At 40.4% G+C, this 23,738-nt stretch overlaps 1 protein-coding gene across 6 annotated transcripts in view; it reads right to left on the minus strand.

Moving 5' to 3' along the window:
• UBN2 (ubinuclein 2) overlaps positions 1–22,962 on the minus strand; it is a 74,817-nt gene extending 51,855 nt beyond the window's left edge. For 2 of the 6 annotated variants that reach the window (XM_057550166.1, XM_057550164.1), the window contains exons 1-2: positions 22,202–22,961; positions 16,551–16,646 (exon numbers count right to left, since the gene is read on the minus strand). In XM_057550166.1, coding sequence (XP_057406149.1) covers positions 16,551–16,646; positions 22,202–22,681 — 576 coding nt within the window. In that variant the 5' untranslated portion in view covers positions 22,682–22,961. Of the gene's footprint in view, positions 1–14,103; positions 14,134–16,550; positions 16,647–22,201 lie in introns of all 6 variants that reach the window. The other 4 variants (XM_057550163.1, XM_057550162.1, XM_057550167.1 and 1 more) reach the window with 4 other exon arrangements.
• Between the last annotated feature and the right edge of the window lie 776 nt (positions 22,963–23,738).

Raw genomic sequence — 23,738 nt, forward strand, 5'->3', positions numbered from 1 at the left:
GTATGTATATGCTTAAATGCAACACATAAATAAAGTGTCCTTATTTTTTCCATATGCTAGGTCTGCAAGCTGGAACTCTTACACTAGGTTACAGAATTACAGTGAGAGTAAGAAGTAAGGAAAGGAAAAAGATATTTCTATGTTAGAAGTTATTCTACCAAGAAAAAGTAACACACAAGCAGTTAAACACACGAGGGAATGTTTCGCCCAAAAAGGAGAGAGAGAGTTCTAATAATATAAAAATCCACAGACAAAAACTAATGAGGAGGACTACCCTATCACATATTAAATATATGTAAAGTTATAGGAGTTAAAATAGATATAACAGGAATACAAGAATGAATTTAATATGAAAGAGGCAACATTACAGCTCAATGGAGAGCAATTAATAAATAAATGGAATTAAAGTAAGACACCAATTTCATCTATCAAATTATAAACTTTTAAAATTCTGGCAAGATGGAGAAGAAACGGGACTGCTCAAACACTGCTGATAAGAGTATACCAATAAAACTCTTGGAAAGCGATCTGAAAGCATCTGCCAAGAAATTCTGCCATACACTTACATTTTCTTCTTTTGTCTCTACTATGTTTTCCAAAATTTCTATGAAGTATTAATGCCAAAATGGAAATATACTAAAATTAGTTTTAAAACTCTTCATCATATTTGACTCAATAATCCTACTAAGTTACATATCTTATTTTGAACTACTACTTAGATTCAAAAGTAACTGTTAAAAATGTATGCCATAGGGACTTCCATGGTGGTCCGGTGGTTAAGTCTCCATGCTCCCAATGCAGGGGGCCTGGGTTTGATCCCTGGTCAGGGAACTAGATCCTGCATGCCACAACTAACACCCAGCCAAATAAATTTAAAAAAAAAAAATGTATGCTGTAGAAAGCAATATGTGTAATCTACAGATTCAACACAATCCTTATCAAATTAGAACAAAAAATTTTACAATTTGTATGGAAGCACAAAAGACCCCAAATAGCCAAAGCAATCTTGAGAAAAACGGAGCTGGAGGAATCAGGCTCCTTGACTTCAGACTATACTACAAAGCTGCAGTCATAAAAACAGGATGGTACTGGCACAAAAACATAAATAAAGATCAATGGAACAGGACAGAAAGTCCAGAGATAAACCCATGCACCTATGGTCACCTAATCTATGACAAAGGAGGCAAGAATACACAATGGAGAAAAGACAGTCTTTTCAATAAGTGGTACTGGGAAAACTGGACAGCTACATGCAAAAGAATGAAATTAGAACATTTTCTAATACAACACACAGAAAATAAACTCAAAATGGATTAAAGACCCAAATGTAAGACTGGATACTATAAAACTCTCAGAGGAAAACACAGGCAGAACACTCTCTGACATAAATCTCAGCAAAAACTTTTTGATCCACCTCCTAATGAAAATAAAAACAAAAATAAACAAATGGGACCTAACTAAACTTAAAAGCTTTTGCACAGCAAAGGAAACCATAAACAAGATGAAACGACAACCCTCAGAATGGGAGAAAATATTTGCAAATGAAGCAACTGACAAAGGATGAATTTCCAAAATATACAAACAGCTCATGCAGCTCAATATCAAAAAAAAACAAACAACCCAATCAAAAAATTGGCAGAAGATCTAAATATTTCTCCAAAGAAGACATACAGATGGTCAAGAGGCACATGAAAAGATGCTCAACATCACTAATTATCAGAGAAATGCAAATCAAAACTACAATGAGGCATCACTTCACACCAGTCAGAATGGCCATCATCAAAAAATCTACAAACAATAAATGCTGGAGAGGGTGTGGAGAAAAGGGAACCCTCCTACACTGTTGGTGGGAATGTAAACTGGTAGAGCCACTATGGAGAACAGTATGGAGGTTCCTTAAAAAACTAAAAATAGAGCTACAATATGATCCAGCAATCCCACTCCTGGGCATATATCCGGAGAAAACCATAATCTGAAAAGATACATGCACCCCAATGTTCACTGCAGCACTATTTACAATAGCCAGGACATGGAAGCAACCTAAATGTCCACTGACAGAGGAATGGATAAAGAAGATGTGGTACATATATACAGTGGAATATTACTCAGCCATAAAAAAGAACAAAATAATGCCATTTGCAGTGACATGGGTGTACCTAGAGAGTGTCATGCTGAGTGAAGTAAGTTAGACAGAGAAAGACAAATGTCATATGATGTCACTTATATTTGGAATCTAAAAAAATGGTACAAATGAACCTATTTACAGAACAGAAATAGAGTCACAGATGTAGAAACAAACTTATGGTTATCAAGGGGGAAAAGTAGAGGGGAGGGATAAATTGGGAGACTGGGATTGACATATACAAACTATTATGTATAAAATAGATAACTAATAAGAACCTACTGTGTAATACAGGGAACTCTACTCAATAGTCTGTAATGACCTATATGGGAACAGAATCTAAAAGAGTGACAACAAAGACCCAACGCAGCCAAAAATAAATAAATAAATAAATTTATTAAAAGAGTGAATATATGTATAACTGATTCGCTTTGCTGTACAGCAGAAACTAACACAACACTGTAAATCAACTATACTCCAATAAAAATTAATTTAAAAAAAAAAGCAATATGTTAGATCAGGGGTCTCCAACCTCCAGGCCACGGACCAGTAACAGGCCGCGGCCTGTTAGGAACTGGGCCACACAGAACGAGGTGAGCAGTGGGTGAGCAAGTGAAATTTCATCTGCTGCTCACCATCGCTCATGTTAACACCTGAACCAACCCCACCCCCGTGTGTCCGTGGAAAAACAGCAGTCCCTGGTGCCAGAAAGGTTGGGGAACGCTGTGTTAGATGTCAGAAGGAACTTAGATTTAAATATGAAGTCTTTGCCCTACAGGAAGTTAAAAGAAGATAATCTGCTCAACAAATTAACTGAGCACCTACCAAGTGCCAGCCTTCATGGATTTTATATTGATAGTATTGTGGAGAAGAGAAAGATTAAATAATTATAGTAGTAATAAATGGTAAAAAGGGAATTATAGGTGGTACTGGATTTTTTAACAGAAGACTTAATCAAGCCTTTCCTGAGATATTTATGCCCAGACAAGGATGAGTGGAAGTAATCACTTGTGGAAGCCACAGAAAGTATTGGAACTGGGAAGTAGCCTGGTAAGATTAGTGCTTTAACAAAATCACTCTGGCCATTGTGGTGGGGAATGAACACAGTTGGGGAGATGAGTTAGGAAAGAAAAAAATGCAGATTTGCAAGAAAGTCACAAGTTACTGCGGGCATAAAACATATATTTAAGTACCAATCATGATAATGATGATGATAGCCACCATCCACTGAGCGCTAACTTTGCATTAGCACCTATTCTAAGTACAACCATATATTATCTCCCATTTAACAAACGGGAAAAACTAAACCTTGGAAAAAACAAATAACTTGTCTAAGCTCAGAGAGAAAGTAACAGAGCCAATTTTCAAACTCATGACCATCTGACTCCAAAGTATCATTCTATTAAAAGTTCTGTAGGAGAAGTGATAGAACTTCTGGGGTCATTTTTCCACTCGGAGACACATAAAACTCAATACCAAAACTCAAACCAGTGTTCCTGCTGTCAATCATCTCCAAATTAGCTTCCCCCACTTGACATTTCCATTTTATTAACTCTATTTTTCTGCCTTAAAACTTCATTATTAACTAAAATTACAAAGGTTGATGACAGCAAGTATTAACAAGGATGTGGAACAATTCAAACTCTCCTACATGCTGGTGCAAAATGATACACTCACTTTGGAAAACAATTTGGCAGTTTCTTATAAAGTTAAACGCACACTTATCATATGACCTAACAATCCCTCTCTTAATATTTCCTCAAGAGAAATGAAGACATATGTTCACACACACACTTGTGTTCCAATGTTAGAGCAGCTTTACTCTTACCACCCACAAACTGGAAACCACCCAGTGCCCATCACCCAGTAAGTGGATACACAGACTGTGGTACATCCATACGCTATGCAGCAATAAAAAGGAAGGAACCACTGATAACATGCAAAACATGGATGCACTTCAAAAGCATTATAATCAGTAAAAGAAGCCATGTACAAAAGACTGTAAGATTCCATTTATAGGAAACTCTAGAAAAAGAAAAAACAAAAACCAAAAATCTACAGAAACAGGAAGTAGATCAGAGGTTGCCAGGAGCCCAGGCTGGAGGGGAGAGGATTATCTGTAGAGAGATAAAAGGGAACTTTCTGGGGTGATGAAATTTTTCTATATCATAATTGTGGTAGTGGGTACAGGACTATGTATATTTACCAAAATACACCAAATCGTATACTTGAATGAACTGTATTTATTTATACTTCAATAATGATGATTTTTAAAAACGCTTATTAATTCTACTTCAACTCTCTTTCCCCACAAACCTTTGTTCATATGATTATTCACATCGACAGCTTCCTCTCTATTCTAACTGCTGTTGCTTATAATCCTGGCCATTGTTTTCAACTTAAATGTAATGAATGCCTTAATTAGCTTCTCCTTCCTCATACTGATTCTCAATTCATCCTGCCTAACATCATCTAATATTTCTCTGATTCCCTTGCTCAAAATGCTTCAGAAGCATCCTACCTATTACAAAATATATCCAAAACCCTTAATAAGGCAGTAGTTAAATGCCTTCTACATGTTGGCTCAAACCACCTTTCCAACTTTTTTCTTCGGATTTTCCGACTTGAACACTTCAATCCATTCAGTTTATAGATCCACTCTCCTCCCAAACACACTTGCTTATCTTTCCTCATGCTTCCCCCTTATTGGGAATAATCTCTTATTCCTCTCTGAATTCTCCCACCCTTTACTGCTCAGCCCAAGTTTCGGAGTTTTTTTTTTTGAAATTTATTTATTTATTTATTTATTTATATTTATTTTTGGCTGCGTTGGGTCTTTGTTGCTGCGCACGGGCTTTCTCTAGTTGCGGCGTGCAGGGGCTACTCTTTGATGCGGTGCACGGGCTTCTCACTGCAGTGGCTTCTCTTGTTGGGGAGCACGGGTTCTAGGTGGGTAGGCTTCAGTAGTTGTGGCACACGGGCTCAGTAGTTGTGGCTCATGGGCTCTAGAGCGCAGGCTCAGTAGTTGTGGCGCACGGGCTTAGTTGCTCCATGGCTTGTGGGATCTTCGCAGACCAGGGCTCGAACACGTGTCCCCTGCATTGGCAGGCGGATTCTTAACCACTGTGCCACCAAGAAAGTCCCTCAGCCCAAGTTTTAAACCTTTTCTCCTAGATGTTTTCTACACAAAATCACAATGATCTTTTTCTGCTCTCCTAACGTATTTTTTGTCTAGGCACAACTAGCTGCCTAAAAAAGATTTACCTAGGGAAAACTAGAAAAACAAATAGGTTCTGTTTTAATGGGCCTAACAAGACATATGCAGAAGTCCAAATAACTTACGCGTAAGTAGACAGATTTAGGAACATTTAAGTCTAGTCAAGGCTACCAGTAGTTACCACAGGAAAAGATAGCAGTTATTAATAGTTCTGAGTCCATATCTAATATATGCAATAAAATGGTTAAATAAGTAAATGTGACTCTTGTCAATGACAGTAACCAAAATGGCTAACGCTTTTACAACTATAACAGTATTAATCTGACTAAAATGGCTCTCAAAATAGGATCTTAGAAGTATGAGCTTTCCCAAGCATCATAGCAATTAAAACATCCTAACAATGATAAAGGTATAAATTATATATACTATGACAAATCTATGCAATATTAACAGCCATTTTAAAACAGTGTGGTAGAAGAATATTTTATAATATAGAAGGCAGCAAAAGCAGTTTACCAAATGTTATGTATAGTTCAGGCTATTCACAGAAAAGGTAATACTGATGTTCACTAAGCATCTGAAAGCATTCAACCTAACTGGTAATCATGGAGGCAACATTAAAATAACAAGATACTGCTTTTTCAACTATCATACAAATAGTAGGATCTCATTTAAGAAAAACACAACAATATACATCTATAGCTATATATTATCTATATAATGCTCAAAGAATTGTAATACGTAGATAACCATGACCATTACCAGTGTGGAAGGGATAAAACTGGAGGCCGTGATGAAGGAAGACTTTGGCTTAACATGTATATTTGAATTTGTTTTTAATAACTGGAATGTGTTCATGTAATACTCAAGTGATTAAAAAAGTGCAAGAGAGGACATACATAAGCTCATATGCATTTTTAAAAGCCCTAAAAGGGTACACATCAAACTATTAACAGTGGTTATACCTGGAAGTGGGCTTAGAGATGATTAGGTGATTTTTATTTTCCTCTCTTTGTTTATCTGTATTTATATATTCTTTTATAGTGAAAAAAATCTTTGAAATATGTAAATGCTTACATATACATAGATCTCTTGGGCAAGAAACTCAGTGATTATTTCTGAGAAGGGAGCCGATTAGCTGGGAGTCAGGGGTAGGAGGTAGATTTACTTTTCATTATATTCTTTTGTATCTTTCAAATTTTTATTAAGCGCATGTATTACCCATTCAAGGAATTTTATTTTCTTAGGTCTGGACCATCAAATGTTCAATATCATTTACTGTTTGACTCCTTACACGGTTCTGCTTCCCAGGCCCACTGCAGGGAAAGAGTTTTGGATACACTATACGCGACACACCCATGCCCACGGTGGTTCTTTCTGAAGTCCCTCTCCACTGGCCAGGGTTACGTTGTCTTTGCTCCACCAAATACTGGCTTTCCGCCAAAGCATTACTGTTGGCACACCCCAGTTCCCGCCTGCATCACAGAGGCCAACAGAGTAGTTCTTCTGGCCTCGGTTTACTTTTCTTCACCTTCTGGCCTTACTGGAAAAACTCCAAGTCCCCGGCCTGCCTTCTGCCTTACCTTCCTTTTTCTATTCTCCAGATTACAGTTCTCTAGTCCCCCAATTATGCTGAAATCCAGTGATACGCAAATGATACAAAATGGAGCCAAACTTTTGACAGTTGCCAAAAAGGCACAAACCAGTTAATCCACGAAAAAAAAAAATTTTTTTTTTTTTGGTCGCACCATGCGGCTTGCAGGGTCTCAGGTCCCCAAGCAGGGACTGAACCCGGGACCACAGCAGTGAAAGCCAGGAATCCTAACCACTAGGCAATCAGGGAACTCCTTTTTTTTTTTAAATCCACAAATATTAAAATTCACCTAAAGGAACTCAAGACAGACTGGCAAAGGACTATACTATCGTGTCTTCCCTACTGGGGCTATGTTGAGCTGCTGTCTTTTTCAGCATCTGTGGCAAAAATACACTCTGCAGTAGCATCAAAGTCTGACTTGATAAATTCTCTGGCCTCCTGCAGTTGCTGATGTTACAGTTTACACAATAAATGCATCTTATAAAAATACAAATTTTATTTTCCAAATTTAAAAAACCCTTGAATTTTGCTACATCTAAGATGAAGAAACCCCTTTAAATCTACTCCCCTAGGGCACTAGTTCACACATTATGACTCAGAAAAAAACTAGCTTACTGAGTCGTTAGTACCTGCTTAACCTGATAATCAGTGTTTCAAGCCAATGAAGTCCGATTACACTGTAACACTAAAATGGAAAACAACAAGTGTTCTTAGTACAGGACCCCCTATTGCCTTCAGGTAATAAGAAACCTAACTAATAACCAGCTTTCATTGATCACCTATGGATGACAGAAGAATCACGACACTGCTAAGACTCTCGTCTGATAACTGAGAAGAAAATATCTGCTGGTCACAAAGCTTCCTATTTGTTCCAGCCCTGTCACAACCTTATCTTCTACCTTTACTAATTTTCTTAACCTACCAATAGAAAAGGGTAGAGATTTAAGCCAGTGGAAAGACAGTCAAGAGCTGACTTAACAGCACAGAAATACTATACACAGATTTCTATAATCACCACTTATGGATACAGAACCTTCCTCCCAAATACCCTAAAACTGCTGATTCTCAACTGTTCCTAAGGGACTGAAGGAAGATGAAGAGAATTTATTTAGCTCAAAGAGGCCAAGGACTTAAAAGGGCATGTCATGGCAAGCAATTACAATTGGTAACTGCACTAAAGAAACGATTATTTGAGTGGAGAAGTCTCCCTTGCCCTTTAAAAAAATCACACCCCTCAGACTGCTTTGAAAGGTTACTATTTCACATTTTTATTGTATTTGTTGTACTACACTATTACTGGTCAACAGAACCTAAATACACTGGTATTTGTGCTTTGTAAGTAGAATTTATTTTGTGGTGGTATTAACAAGTTGGCCCAAACTGCTTTACCCAAAGCCCTACCAAGTTGATCCTTAGAGACCAGACCTAACATCATGCTCAAACAAAGAGAGGAAAACCAGCCCAGGAAGTTCCCAAGGAAGCTCTACTGCCTCAGCAAGTGTGGATGATCATCTAATAATATGAATAACAGACAGAATTCTTAAAATTCCCAGATAGGGTACATAAATGCTTTCTAACATCCACTTATATCAGTCTCATATTTGAGGACACTTTTCAAACAATTCATAATTATTTTAAGTATAAAAATATTTTTCCTTTCCACTCAGTTGAGCAGTATATATCGTGAAGAAGCCAATTTCATTGGAAATTATACAGTTATTCCAAGATATTGCCATCCTTTAAAACATAACTGGACAAAATCAGTTTTAAAAGCCATACCAAAAGAAAATCAAGACTTTTTATAAATATACATTGTTTTTGATTAAAAACAGTGTTAACTCTATTTCATCAAATGCCTTATTTGTAAAACTGCTCAAAATGACTTTTTTTTTTTTTTTTTTTTTCTCAATTAACTTTATTTATTTATTTATGGCTGCGCCGGGTCCCAGTCTCTGTGCGAGGGCTTCCTCCAGCTGTGGCAAGCGGGGGCCACTCTTCATCGCGGTGCGCGGGCCCCTCACCGCCGTGGCCTCTCTTGCTGCGGAGCACAGGCTCCAGACGCGCAGGCTCAGCAACTATGGCCCACGGGCCCAGCCGCTCTGCGGCATGTGGGATCCTCCCAGACCAGGGCTCGAACCCGCGTCCCCTGCATCGGCAGGCAGACCCTCAACCACTGCGCCACCAGGGAAGCCCTCAAAATGACTTTTAAACCATCAAATCTACCCTTATCCTCCCTTTTATTTATTTATTACTATTAGTTTTTTGGCTGGGTTGGGTCTTCGATGCTGCGCGCAGGCTTTCTCTAGTTGCGGCGAGCGGGGGCTACTCTTCGTTGTGGTGCGTGGACTTCTCATTGCGGTGGCTTCTCTTGTTGCAGAGCACGGGCTCTAGGCACACGGGCTTCAGTAATTGCGGCACGCGGGCTCAGTAGTTGTGGCTCACAGGCTCTAGAGCACAGGCTCCGTAGTTGTGGCGCACAGGCTTAGCTGCTCCACAGCATGTGGGATCTTCCCGGACCAGGGATGAAACCCGTGTCGCCTGCATTCTTAACCACTGTGCCACCAGGGAAGTTCCTATCCTCCCTTTTAAAATAAATATGAAGCTACTTAGGGCTCTGAGAGTCCAAAATCACAAAGAATTAAGCATCAAAGGTGGTACTATCAAAGGTGGTATTCAAAGTCTATGTGGTATAGTAAGCAGATTTTAAAGTCATAATGTGATTTTTAAAATGCTAATAAATGCCTGGCAGAAATACATGTCTTCCTGTTTAGAGAGTCATTCAGATTCAAACAGTATTAACTGCGATGTATCAGGTATTGTGTTAAGCACTTTCATTTATATTACTGAATTTATATCCAATTCTAGGATAGCATGATCTTTCAAGATGGCTGGGGTAACAGAGTGCGAAAAATCACTAAAAGAAATCTGCCAACCACCATAGGTTATCCTATGCCCTAGAAGGCTTAGAGAACAAGTCTACACCCATCAAACCAAACCTCATTTCCTGATCTACAGTATACATGGCCTCAGAAAAACATACACAACCTAGAAACCATCTAAAAACTGAACTGGAAAGTAGGATATTTAGTCTCCACGTTTGGAGCCTTAAAACTGGGAATGAGGAAAGTCACGGGGGCCTCTTTAAACTGTATCCTGCTTCCTTCCTACAGTAACCAACAAGACAAATGTCAAATGTCAAAACTCGGACTTAGCTATTTATTAAGATTTATGTACAACAACCAATTTAATATACTCTAGGTAAAAGTAAGTGCTGAATACTTATACTGCTCTGTTCCCAAAAGAACATTTAGCAATTGATGCTGAATACACAGTGTCACATTACCTGAAGAGTAACATAACAGGAAATATGACATAGACAATAAAAATAGGACAGAATGGGGGAAAAAGCACAAACCAACCGTTCAATACAGGGTTCTATACTCCCCATACTCTCTGCTATCACCAAAGCTGTCTCAATCCTTCTTCCACAAGCAACTGCTGCAGGATAAGGCACATCCTATACTCCACAAGTAGCCTTCCCTTCTCCCTCAGGTGGCCGCTTGCTCCCCCCCACTCAACTCCTCTCCAGCACAGGCAACAGCCAGATATACTAAAGACCACAAAAAGCCCGTAAACTTGCCTCTCAGGCCTTCCAGCAAAACACAGAATTTATCACTAACATCGCTCTTGGACGCAGCCACATCTCAATGCACCCTATTTTTTTTTTGAAAACCACACATATAAGATTTATTTTATACTTTCCACCTCCTTGGTCATTGGACCTGTTATTACATTTGTCAATTTTCTGAGATCAAGTTGCATCCCATTTTTCTCCATATCTGGAAACCCCCAATTGAGTTTAACTTGCTCCATTCTCTGAAACTTTGTACAAATGCGTGCTCCTCCACAATGGAAATGGTACACGCTCCCACATGTACCACCAACCACTCTGCTCGCAGAAGAGAAAGGGCAGAATGTAAAAGTAGATGAACTGATGAGTTAAATATTTTAGGAAAAAAATAGTGAAGCAAGTACACAAAGGTCTCAAACAAAAGCCTGAGAGCCGAATCTGACCCATAGATGGATATTTTGTTTGGCCCAGTAGGTGTTTTAGTTAGAAGCCCACATTTAAAAGTAAGAGATAATCAGATTTCCCTGGTGGTGCAGTGGTTAAGAATCCACCTGCCAATGCAGGGGACACGGGTTCGAGCCCTGGTCTGGGAAGATCCCACATGCCACAGAGCAACTAAGCCCGTGCACCACAACTACTGAGCCTGTGCTCTAGAGCCCATGTGCCACAACTACTGAAGCCCGTGCGCCTAGAGCCCATGCTCCGCAACTAGAGAAAGCCCGCGCGCAGCAACAAAGACCCAATGCAGCCAAAAATAAATAAATAAATTTATTTTTTAAAAAATGTAAGAGATAACAGAGTAAAATCCAGATTTCAGCCTTCTTTTGAGAAATGGAAAGATCTGGCAACCCTAAGCCCAAATTCCTACAAAGTAACAAAGGCTGGAACTGAGTAGCAATGTCCCCTTTAGATAGAGCACGTGCTGTCCCCTGTTTGGAACAATCCCCCACCTTTATTGTCCATCTGGCTTGCTTCACTGATTAATCAGGGGAAACTGGGGACATCTGAATTTGCTACTCCTGAATTTCAGGCACTAAAGTAACTAAAGGACAGTAAACAGTAGGTCAGTAAATATCTTCATTTGTTGCTTAACAGTGATCTTTTGTGAGAGCCTAGGATTGGACAAGGTATCTTCTCCCAGGTGACTTCTGGCTGATGATTTTTTTTTTTTTTTTTTGGCTGCGTTGGGTCTTCACTGCTGCGCACAGGCTTCCTCTAGTTGCGGCGAGCAGGGGCTACTCTTCATTGTGGTGCACAGGCTTCTCATTGCAGTGGCTTCTCTTGTTGTGGAGCACGGGCTCTAGGCGCGTGGGCTTCAGTAGTTGTGGCATGCGGGCTTAGTTGCTCCACAGCATGCGGGATCTTCCCAGACCAGGGCTCGAACCCGTGTCCCCTGCATTGGCAGGTGGATTCCTAACCACTGCGCCACAAGGGAAGCCCCGGCTGATGATTTTCTTAAAGGGCTCAATAATCTGTTGTAGTCTTTAAGAAGACAACAATAGTTAAGAAGAATACGTAAAAAGTGACTGGAGGACGAAAAATAAAGGCCACTTGGAATAGAATGCCTGAACTAAAAGATCAAAATCAGTGGGGTCATCAATTAAAAGAGGTTAAAACCACATAGATGTTTACGTAAAAAGAATTTATGACAGGTACAGAATAAGAGCAATTCTCTACAAGAATGATATGTTTTAATTTCTGTTTTATGCAATGAAGTAATTCACTGCATTGGTCTAGCCCTCGGGGTAATCAAGAGGCCAGGTTAATATATCTGCCTGGGCTTTGCTGGTGGCGCAGTGGTTAAGAATCCGCCTGCCAATGCAGGGGACACGGGTTCGAGTCCTGGTCCAGGAAGATCCCACGTGCCGCAGAGCAACAAAGCCCGTGAGCCACAACTACTGAGCCTGCGCTCTAGAGCCCATGAGCCACAACTACTGAGCCCGCGTGCCACAACTACTGAAGCCCACACGCCTACAGCCCATGCTCCACAACAAGAGAAACCAGGGCAACGAGAAGCCCCTGCACCACAATGAAGACTAGCCCCCGCTCACCACAACTAGAGAAAGCCCATGCACAGCAACGAAGACCCAACGCAGCTAAAAAATACACACACACACACACACACACACACATCTGGCTGCCTGGAAGGGAGAGAAAAATATTAGGTGTTTTAATGTCTATTCTTTTGCAAAATTAATCAGTTACTTGCTACTTCCTTAAATAAATTATTTTTCAGAAAAGAAAAAAAAGAATGATATGCTTAAGTGACTGAACAGCATTTCACATTTAGATAGCACTTTAAATATTTCAAACACTAATAATCTATTTTTCATCTTATTCTGACAAAACCCTTGTGCTATAAAGTTGACTAAGCAGACCTTATTTTCCCCTCACACATACTAAAGCATAAAAAAGCCAAGAGCCTTCACTAAGGTCACCTAGCTAGTTATGGCAAAGAGAGGATCAGAATCTAGCTGCATTAACTCATAATCCCGGGCTCTTTCCACTACAATATATTGCTGCTGCTGCGTCTCATCTATTGTTAGCCTACAAAGGGTAGAAAGGAGGTTGAAAGTATCCATTCAAGTCTCCAAAATTCCTTCCAATTTCAAGAATGGGACTCCTACTCACTTTCAGGTCCCCAAAGGAGAGTCATTCATTTCCATAGGCCACTGTTTGGCCCTGAATTTGTGTGTCATATGTATGTTTTGTCTTCCCAATGATTTTGAAAGTTTCTCCAGGAGGCAGCAAATACCATGTCTCTTTGTATGTCCAACAAAAATGCTCAAATATTTTATTATTTATATACAAAATTTAACAAATAATTCCATCTCTCATTCCAAGAGACAAAGGGCTAGAAGTAACCTTAAGTGATTTTCAGAAATAATGACAAGGACATCTAAGTTATATTATGAAGGGAAAAAAAGTAAGAAGAAAAGGTAGCTAGGGATACAAGTTTTATCTGTGTTTTATAAACCTCAAAGAACTAAGTCATCTTTTTGTCATCTGCAAAAAAAGGAAATCTAACTTTGGTGGGTTAATATTTTGCAAATATCTAAAAGATTTTCTTTCACTTAAAATATAAATATATATATAGTGTTTGTATAAATAAATATACAACATATATGTATAAATATACATATAGACGTCTGCATATGATATGCCTGAACAGCAATAAAAATCTTTGTTGTTTAAGAGTGATCTTTTTGGGTTTCCCTGGTGGCGCAGTGGTTGGGAATCTGCCTGCCAATGCAGGGGACACGGGTTCGAGCCCTAGTCTGGGAAGATCCCACATGCCGCGGAGCAACTGGGCCCGTGAGCCACAATTACTGAGCCTGCGCGTCTGGAGCCTGTGCTCCGCAACAAGAGAGGCCGCGATAGTGAGAGGCCCGCGCACCGCGATGAAGAGTGGCCCCCACTTGGCACAACTAGAGAAAGCCCTCGCACAGAAACGAAGACCCAACACAGCCAAAAATAAAATAAATAAATAAATAAATAAAATTAAAAAAAAAAAAACAAAAACAAACAAAAAAACCCACCGCATCACTGGTCTTGAAATTCTCATCCTCCTTTAAAAAAAAAAAAAAAAAAAGAGTGATCTTTTGTGAAGCCTAGAGCCTAGAGCTGGCAAGATATCTTCTCCCAGGTCACTTTTAGCCTGATGATTTTCTTAAAACGTTCCAAATAATTTGTTATAATATGCATACTTAACATTCACAGATATAATATTCATGGCATGCTTTTAGGTTTATGCACATAAAGCCTTCATGAGGTAGGACATTTTAAATCTCTACTTAGAATGGAAATAAGAGAGTCAGTAGCCAAAATAAAAATCTAGAGAAGAAATACAGCCCATTAATTTGGATTATAACAAGAGTAACATTTTATCCCTGCACAATGACAGTGCTTGGATATATCCCAGTTATTTTAAACAGTTTTACACATCAACCAACTTCTTCAGAACACTGGTTTTTCTATGCCAAGAACTATCCAAAAGCTTCCCAATAAGATTCAATGCTAACTGTGAGGTACATTACTTACAGGATATGCTAGGAATTTTCCGCTTGCAAAGGGCAATCTAATCCTTGGTGTTATAACCCATGGGGAAAAAAGGCACTCTAATATAGTGTTGGAGGGAGAAGAAACTGGTAATTTGATAATACTGTATATACCAAAATTATAAATGCATAAATCTTTTGACCTAAAAATTCCCCTTCTAGGAATTTGTTCTGAAGATAAACTGGAAAATGTGTGAAATGGCATGCTACTAAGTAATTTACTGCAGCACTATTAGAAGGGTAAATTTTTGGAAACAACTGAAATTATGTGGGGACTAGTTAAATAAACGGTGATATGTCCATACCATGGAATACCATGTAGCCTTAAAAATGAGAGAGAGAAAGCTCTCTTTGTCCTGATATGAAAAAAATCTCCAAGATATAGTAAATGAAAAAAGCAAAGAGCAGAACCATGTAATGCATTCTGTAACATGTGTAAAAAGGGGTGTGGGGTAGGGGGAGGAATAATGTATATAGAGAAATACACATAAAATATCTCTGGAAGGACACCCAAGAATATTACTTGCCTCTAGGAAGTGAAATTAGGTGGGTGGACAGTAGAATAAAAGGAAGATTTTTTACTCTATATTTTTTTTCATTTTTGAATTTGAACCATGTAAATGTACTACCTGGTTAAAACATTAAATTTAACCAATGTATTAATCTGTATAAAAAGTATAGACAGTTATTTCAGGATTTATAATCTGAGAACACTGTATGATAATTAACACTACAAATGTAACAACTTTGGCTATTCCTTCCATGGAAACACCTATTAGTCCACCCCTAAAGATATTATACAGCCACAGAATACAGAGCCAGAAGGGGCTGTGAAAAACCTGAACATCTCAATTTACAGATAAGAAAACTACGGCCCAAAGAGGTTAAATAACCTCACCAATGGACACAACTAGTAGCTGGCAAAGTATGGCCTAGAACCTGACCCACGTTTCAAAATATTCTCATGTATTTTCTCCATCCCCAAACTGTTTCTTCATTCCCGCAAAGAGCCAACAAGTGTCCACCAAGACTGTAGCTGCATTTTGAAGATAACATGAATGACAGAGCTAGTGTGAGCTGATATCCTATCTCTGTGAGATACTTTTCAATGCTCACAAGGGAACCACAAAGGGTAAGGTCTTGCTTCTCCTGGGTCATGTTTTAGCAAAGAGACAAAGGGTAGTTAAAGCCATAAGGTAAAAATGGGGAGGGGATGGGGGGATCTTCCAACAAAGTCAATTATACTAGAAAAACTGAGAATAACATTAAGCAACTTTACAATCAGGTAATTCAAATTTATTTTTATATTAAAACAAACACCAATCTACTGTGGCAAAGAATATAAAATGCACATGAATTTTAAGGTAGACAAGATACTTATAAAGAAATCTCATGCTGCTTCTGATTGATCCTGAACCCAGTGGCCTAGAAGTACACACATGCATTCTCTTAAACTCTTAAGAGGCAGGAAGGCTTGAGAACTAGTACACCAAAGGAATTAAAATAGTGTTCTCAATGGCAGTGGAAAGAGCAAAGGATTAGCGCTAGACAGACCTGGACATGCAGCCTCATTCTTGCCACTGGGTGACCTTGGATCAGTTATTCAACCTCAAGCTCAGAGCCTGTTTCTTCATCTGTAAAATGTGGTCCATATTACTTACCTTGGAGTGTTGTTATAGGATTGGAGATAATGATGATAAACAAACTGCCTGAACTCTAGAAGGAGTACAATAAATGATAGCTACTATTACAGCCATCACAAACCTATCAGAATCTTTATAGGACCATCTAACCATTTATTGCAGTTCAATCTGTTAGAACAAGATAATGTGAGCAATGGATGCTATCAGCCTTCCCAACCTGTCACAGAAAAAAAAAAATAGGCCAACAGGATAAAATTACCTATGTGAAAAGTTTATTGTACTCACATATTTCATTTCAAACTTCTTAGCCAACATTTCCACTTCTTGCCTCTCTTGATGATCATCATTGAACGGGTCTTCCGTGTAAACGGGCTTCTTCTGCTTCAAAGTGAATGGTAAAAGAAATAGAAGTATTAGTATTACTTCAACCAGAGTTGAATATATCTAAATTTAAAAAATGAATCAATTTTTCCAAATATTAACAAATAAGTTAGAAGCATTAAAAAGTAACTAAAAAGGGACTTCCCTGGTGGCAGAGTGGTTAAGAATCCACCTGCCAATGCAGGCGACATGGGTTCGAGCCCTGGTCCAGGAAGATTCCACATGCTGCGGAGCAACTAAGCCCGTGCGCCACAACTACTGAGCCTGTGCTCTAGAGTCCGTGAACCACAACTACTGAGCCTGCGTGCCACAGCTACTGAAGCCCCTGTGCCTAGATCCCATGCTCTGCAACAAGAGAAGCCACTGCAATGAGAAGCCCGCGCACCGCAACAAAGAGCAGTCCCCGCTCGCCGCAAGCAGAGAAAGACCGCGCGCAGCAACAAAGACCCAATACAGCCAAAAATAAATAAATTAATTAAAAAAATTTTTTTAATAAAAAAGTCACTAAAAAGGAAACTAATATAACACTGTAAATCAACTACACGTCATTTAAAAAATTAAAATCTTTTAAAATTAGAAAACAAAAAATTCAAAAGTAACAACAAAGGAACTAGAATGAAATGTTGGTTTATAGCAAAAATATTTGCAGTTTTAATGAACTCTTACACATTCTAAAGTTTTTTGGTGGTTAAGAACTCAACATTTCAAACTGTCTTCACCCACAAAATGATCTATGGTTACCCCATCCAGAATAAAAAGGCCAAAGAAACCCAAGAAAATTAGGTAAACATGAAAATCCCACCTATAACTCTAGTTTGAGATCTTCTCAACAAAGATTAACCACTTTGGTCAGACAATGCTTCTAAAAGGTTATTGGAATCTAGGTTATAACAATCAACACTTAATCATCTGCCCTGAGTTAGCACTGGAGTATCTGTAGCTGCTACAGCTTTTTGTTGAGGCCTAGCATTGACAACCTCTGTATCACCTACATCCTGTCAATGAATATCCATTCAGAAAATACATACAACTTGTAAACAAAGCACAAAAGTTCAATAGCTACAAACAGATTATATTATCACAGCTTCTTTCTAGCAAGGAGAGTGAAAATCTACTATAATGCATGGTTTAAAACACACACACAAGGGCTCCCCTGGTGGCAAAGTGGTTAAGAATCCACCTGCCAATGCAGGGGACACGGGTTCAAGCCCTGGTCTGGGAAGATCCCACATGCCACGGAGCACCTAAGTCCGTGTGCCACAACTCCTGAGCCTGTGCTCTAGAGCCCGCGAGCCACAACTACTGAGCCTGCGTGCCACAACTACTGAAGCCCGTGCACCTAGAGCCCGTGCTCTGCAACAAGAGAAGCCACCGCAATGAGAAGCCCACGCACCACAATGAGGAGTAGCCCATGCTCGCCGCAACTAGCGAAAGACCGCGCACTGCAACGAAGACCCAACGCAGTCAAAAATAAATAAATAAAATAAATACATTTATAAAAAATAAATTAAAAAAAAACATACCCCCCCCCACACACAGAGCTAGGATCCCACATTTACCATCTATTGACCAAAACAAACAAAAAGATACATCACATCCTTTACTATTTTCACAGACACATTTCATAGATATATATATATACACACACACATATATATATTTCAATATACAAAAAACCCAAAACTAGGAGCTACATGTGGATAAAAATGCTATTTTTATCTAATTATGAACAACTAAGAAGTTCATTAAAAAAAAAGGCTAGATGCTATTACTGATGTAGCATATTCAAGCAGTAATTAAAAATGAAAATATATTACAGCTGAAATATTAGATACAGATTTGCCCTGAAGGGCAAGAAAAAATGCAGAAGGGATGAAGATTCGCACAGTTTGAAACTGAGATACATGATCCTGGCTATTAAGGCTGAGACATGATTAATCTAAAAATATGACAGAAAAATATGGACATAATGAATACAAAACAATTCATACCTAGGACATTAGAATTAAAGGATACATCTTAAAGCTTAAAGGAATTTTTGAATCAATTTTTAAAATTATCTATTATAATAAGTAATATATTTATAGAATCCTTTATCCCAATAGGAGTTACCAATGGAAAATATAAATATGACCTGAAAGGAAACAAACTAGCAGAAATAGACTGGTGATGAAATAAGAAGTACTAGGCATATTCAGGGCATAGCCTTAACTTGAGACTAAAGTTAAGGAGAGTAAACAACCACCATGACTTGCTTGCCATTATAAACAGTTTCCTTCATGTCACTATGAAGTCCAAATACTAGGTCTTACTACTGGTCTGACCCATTTTATATGTGCAAATATAAACACATGAATATATATTTTTAATAAGAATCACCTTATACACCATTCTGAACTATCTTATGTAGACTTTATATAGGCAGCAAAAGTAAATCTCTTATTTACCCTTGCTAGTCTATAAAAATAAACTTAAGAAAACTGAGTCACCTTTCTTTCACAGTTAAGAAATAATGCCTACCCACAATCAAGTAAGCTTTACGTTTTTCAGGTGAAAAGATCTGACAATTAGTAAATACCAAAATTACCAACCACCCACAGGCAAAATTGACCCAATGATTCTGTCTCTTGACGTTAACTCATTAACATCATTTTCAGGAGAGCTTTCATATACGTTATCCTAAATATGCAGTATGACAAGCAATGGAATATCATAGAATTCTCTGGTAACAGTATCATCACATTAACACTATAATCATTTATTTTTCTTTTTATACTAAATGTTTATAGGAAGATGTTTTCTGGTTAAGTGATTTTCTGGTTTACTAAGTGTTAAAAAAGAATTTCTTGTGTATCAATTCCCCTTAGCCAGAAATGGTGAACAAATTAATCTTTCAGGATAGAGATGACTGCAATGTCTCAGCCTCAATCAAGGATCAATACTCTACAGATAACAAGGTTAAGGGTTTAGCTAACCTGTGTCCTGACAACCTAGATGAGGTTTTGTTTTCCATATTTTGCCAACACATGCTCATTTAATCGTGTTTTTCCGTATTAATAAGAAGTAAGTTTAGAAAAATTTCTGACTGCATTCGGTTAATTGGGGTTTTACTGTTCATTTCGTATTTACGAAGGGGGATGATTTAAACTCACCCTAGTACAGATGGTAGTCACATGTAACCGATTTTTTTATACTTACACCTATCAAGTAAAATCTTATTGGGTGATAGATGGCTATTTCAAAATTTTAGAAACTTTTCTTCTTTTAAATTTTATTTATTTATTTTTGGCTGTGTTGGGTCTTCGTCTCTGTGCGAGGGCCTTCTCTAGTCGTGGCAAGCGGGGGTCACTCTTCATCGCGGTGCGCGGGCCTCTCACCATCGCGGCCTCTCCTGTTGCAGAGCACAGGCTCCAGACGCGCAGGCTCAGTAGTTGTGGCCCACGGGCCCAGCCGCTGTGCAGCATGTGGGATCTTCCCAGACCAGGGCTCGAACCCGCGTCCCCTGCATTGGCAGGCAGACTCTCAACCACTGCGCCACCAGGGAAGCCCCTCTTCTTTTAATTTTACAAGATCTCTTTTCCTCCCCTTTCTACTCTTATCCTCCTACGTAGTATGTCGTTCAATTACAATAACTTAAAATTAAAACTATTTTGAAAATATTACAACATCACTAAAAATAAACTGGACTCCTCCTGAGGGGAAGAAAAACCAAATTTGGGAATCACCACTTTGCAGATCAATTCTATTGCTTACATTTTGCTTTTTGATGGTTTCTCTTCCTAGGATTTCCTTTCATGGAAATGTGACAACTTCATTTAGAAAGGTGTTTTCTACACTTTCTTATGTAATAAATATGTTCACTGGGAGTAATCATAGGAAAATCTGGCAAATCTTTGTTGCAAAGGTACACTGTATAAGCAATGGATTTTTTGGTTCAGTGGAATATGACAAATGATATATGGCTGAATGTACAAGAAATCTGGACTAAAATACCCCAAACTGATAGTGTAAACAGAAAAATTAAACTGAATTATTCAACTATCTCCTATTACATGAAACTATTAATTCTGATATTATCAAGTTAATACGATAGGGTATCAAAATTAACTTTATACTTATAATTAAAAGATACATATCTATTATTAGTTTATCATAGCATCAATATTACGGCATAGAGGGTCATTAACAGAGGTCTATTTTTTTGAAAAATGCTCCAATCCAGTATTCGCAAAAATCTTTGGGGGAAAAAAATGGCATCATTTTATAAACGACAGGGGCACTAAAGTGATTCTAAAGCACAAAATGTTATGTGGAAATGACCAAAATGATCTCTATCCTTAACAATTCATTTTGGTTTGACCACACAGCAGTATTTGTAAATAATGATCAAAAGATTAGTTGGCCTTACAATAAACAAAATCTAGTGACGTTGTTTAGTATGATATTTTTAAACTAAGTTATTCATTTCAACTATAAAGATAACTGAGGATGAAAATAAAACAAGTGACTTCTGGAGTCCATTAGACCTGCGCTAAAGCAAAACCTAATAAAGAGCACAGTCTCTAAACAACAGAGGAAACTGTTCTCTTATTATCGTTACTCTACCATTTCCCTTTCTAGTTTACTTCTGAACATCACCAACCAACAACAATAAAAATTAGTTACCAACGAACCTCTCTCCTATCTCCATTGTTCACCAGTTCCACCAAAGGCATACCTATATATTTTAAATAAAGTTTTTAGAAATTCAAATCTAAGTTTTTTTTTCATCACTCTCCAAAAATTACAATGGCCAAGTGCAATATCCTCCAAGTAGGACCAATAAACTAATGATATGTACTCAAATAAGGATATGATGGTAGGCACCAAATACAACAAGAGACACCCTCCCATTCAATTATTGTATGAACACTAGAGAAAACAAAGCTAAAAAGGTTTACCAATATCAACGAGAGAGAGAAAAATAAGGAACCACGTAACTAACCCACGTAACCTCCATTCCTAAAGTGGAATCCTTACTCTGAAAATGTTTAGATTACTTTTAAATCCCCTTTCAATTAAGACAAATACCCCACGCTCAGAAGCACATCTCAGCGCCCAGCACAACAGCGATGAAGGTAAGGATGATACTGGAGGGGTTACACAATCTCTCTGCTTCAGACTGGGGGGCGTGTCCCCCAACTGGAGCTCCGCAAGCAAAACCCAACAACGCAACGTGCAGGGCCCCCAGATTTTTTTGTGGGAAGCCGAGAGGAAACCTGAGGTTTCGAAAGGTGCAGAGGGAAGCCGGCTTGGAACCGCGTTTGGAGCGGGCGTACGATGGGGGGGGGGGGGGGCGGGTTGGTGGAGCCGGGTGGGAGCCTCGGCCAACCCTGGGGACCAGAGGAAAGCAGCACCAACCGCCCGTCCACCCGCTCGGCCCCTGCCCCCTCCAGCCACCCTCAGGGGCGACCCGAGACACGCAAGGTGGGCTTCGGAAGGTGCAAACCACTGGGGGAGGCGGACGGGTCCTGAGACTCCTGGGGTCTGGGGGATGAGGGAGGGATCTTCTGTACCCGTTGTTCTCCGCACAGCAACAGCTCCGGGTAGCTGAACTCCACGCAGCTCTCGTCGGTGGGATCCTTGAGCACCAGCTCCAGGCGCACTGTCTCCTTCGGCGGCCTCTGCTGCGGCTCGGCCCGGGAAGCCGACTCCCGCGGCGGAGGCGGCTGCAAGTGCAACTGCGGGAGCGGCGGCGGCGGCGGCGGCGGCGGCTCGGGCCTAGGGGGCTCGCGCTGCAGCGACATGGGCGGCTCGGCGCGGCTGACCTCGCGCTGGGGGAGCGGCTTCTCCCGCGGCGGGGGCTGCGCGTCCGACCGGGGGGCAACCTCCCGCGGGGCCGACTGCTCCGCCCGGACCGGCTCGCGGTACGGCTGCGGCTCCAGTCGGGGGGGCTCGCGAGGGTAGTCGGGCTCGCGTTCGGCCCCCGGGAACTCGGCCTCGCGCCGCCTCACCGGTGACAGGCTAATAAACGCTACTCTGCGTGGCTCCGCCATCCCCACTGTTCTGGCCCTCTGCCTTCGCTCGAGCCGGCGCTCGGTTCTACGCCGAGTTGTTTGCCTGCCTGCCCTTCCTTTTGCTCTCCGTCGCTTTTCTTCCCTCCACCACCCTCAGCCGTCGCCGCCGACGCCACCGTGAGTGCGGACTGTGCCCCCTTCCCCGCCACTATGTTCTGATGGGCTCCACCGCCATCGCCAGGGTCGCCGCGGCCGCCATGTTGGATCCCCCACATAAATAGAAGCAGGCCGCTGAGCGGGCGCATGCGCAGACAGGAGACGCTCACATCCACCGTCGTGGCTGTGGCTCAGTTTTCCTCTTTTCCTCCCAACAGCCTGGAGTCCAGACAGGTCAGCGGAAGTGACGTCATGGCAAGACCGGTTTCCTTGGAAACAGAGACGCCGTCTGCGCCCTTCCTAAAGGGGAGGGGTCTGGGGTTTCCGGAGAAGCTTCCTATTCGCACCTGGAAACCAGAGGCGCGTTTGGGGCTCGTCCAAAGGCGAGCGTCGAGATGTGCCTGGGACGGATCTGGCTATGGCGCCGGTCGCCTCCCGCTCTCGCTTTCAGAGAGTTGGGGTTGTCAGCTGCTCAGTCAAGGCGGATGCGGGGAAAGGGTAGAGGGACGCAGGGACCAGCCTCGGTGTATGCCGGGCCAGCACCCCCGCAGCCCGAAGTATCGGGGGAAGAAAGGAAATGGCTAACTCCAGCCGAACTCGCCCTGTGGCTTCCTTGCGCAAAGCGCGGCGTTGAATCCCACAGGCCTCCCTAGGATTCCTAAACCGACTCCTGTTTTTCTCGCCCGGCTTCAGGGGGGATTGTGTGACACGGTCTAAAATGCTCAGTGATGTTTTGCAGTTGGGAAATTGAACACGCAAATGAACATGGGCTCGTTCATAAAGTCTAAACTGTTTAAATTAATTTTTTTAAAAAGACCCTTCTCAACAGAGTTTGTTGGTATTTTATGGGACGTACTCTCTTGAAAGTAGAATGCGAAATGACCCATTTCGGGTAGGAGAGGAGCCTTAATTGGAAACGCCTCATAGTCACACCTGTAAT

The sequence above is a fragment of the Balaenoptera acutorostrata genome, chromosome 7, assembly GCF_949987535.1.
Source record: "Balaenoptera acutorostrata chromosome 7, mBalAcu1.1, whole genome shotgun sequence".
In the NCBI taxonomy this organism is placed as follows: Eukaryota; Metazoa; Chordata; class Mammalia; order Artiodactyla; family Balaenopteridae; genus Balaenoptera; species Balaenoptera acutorostrata.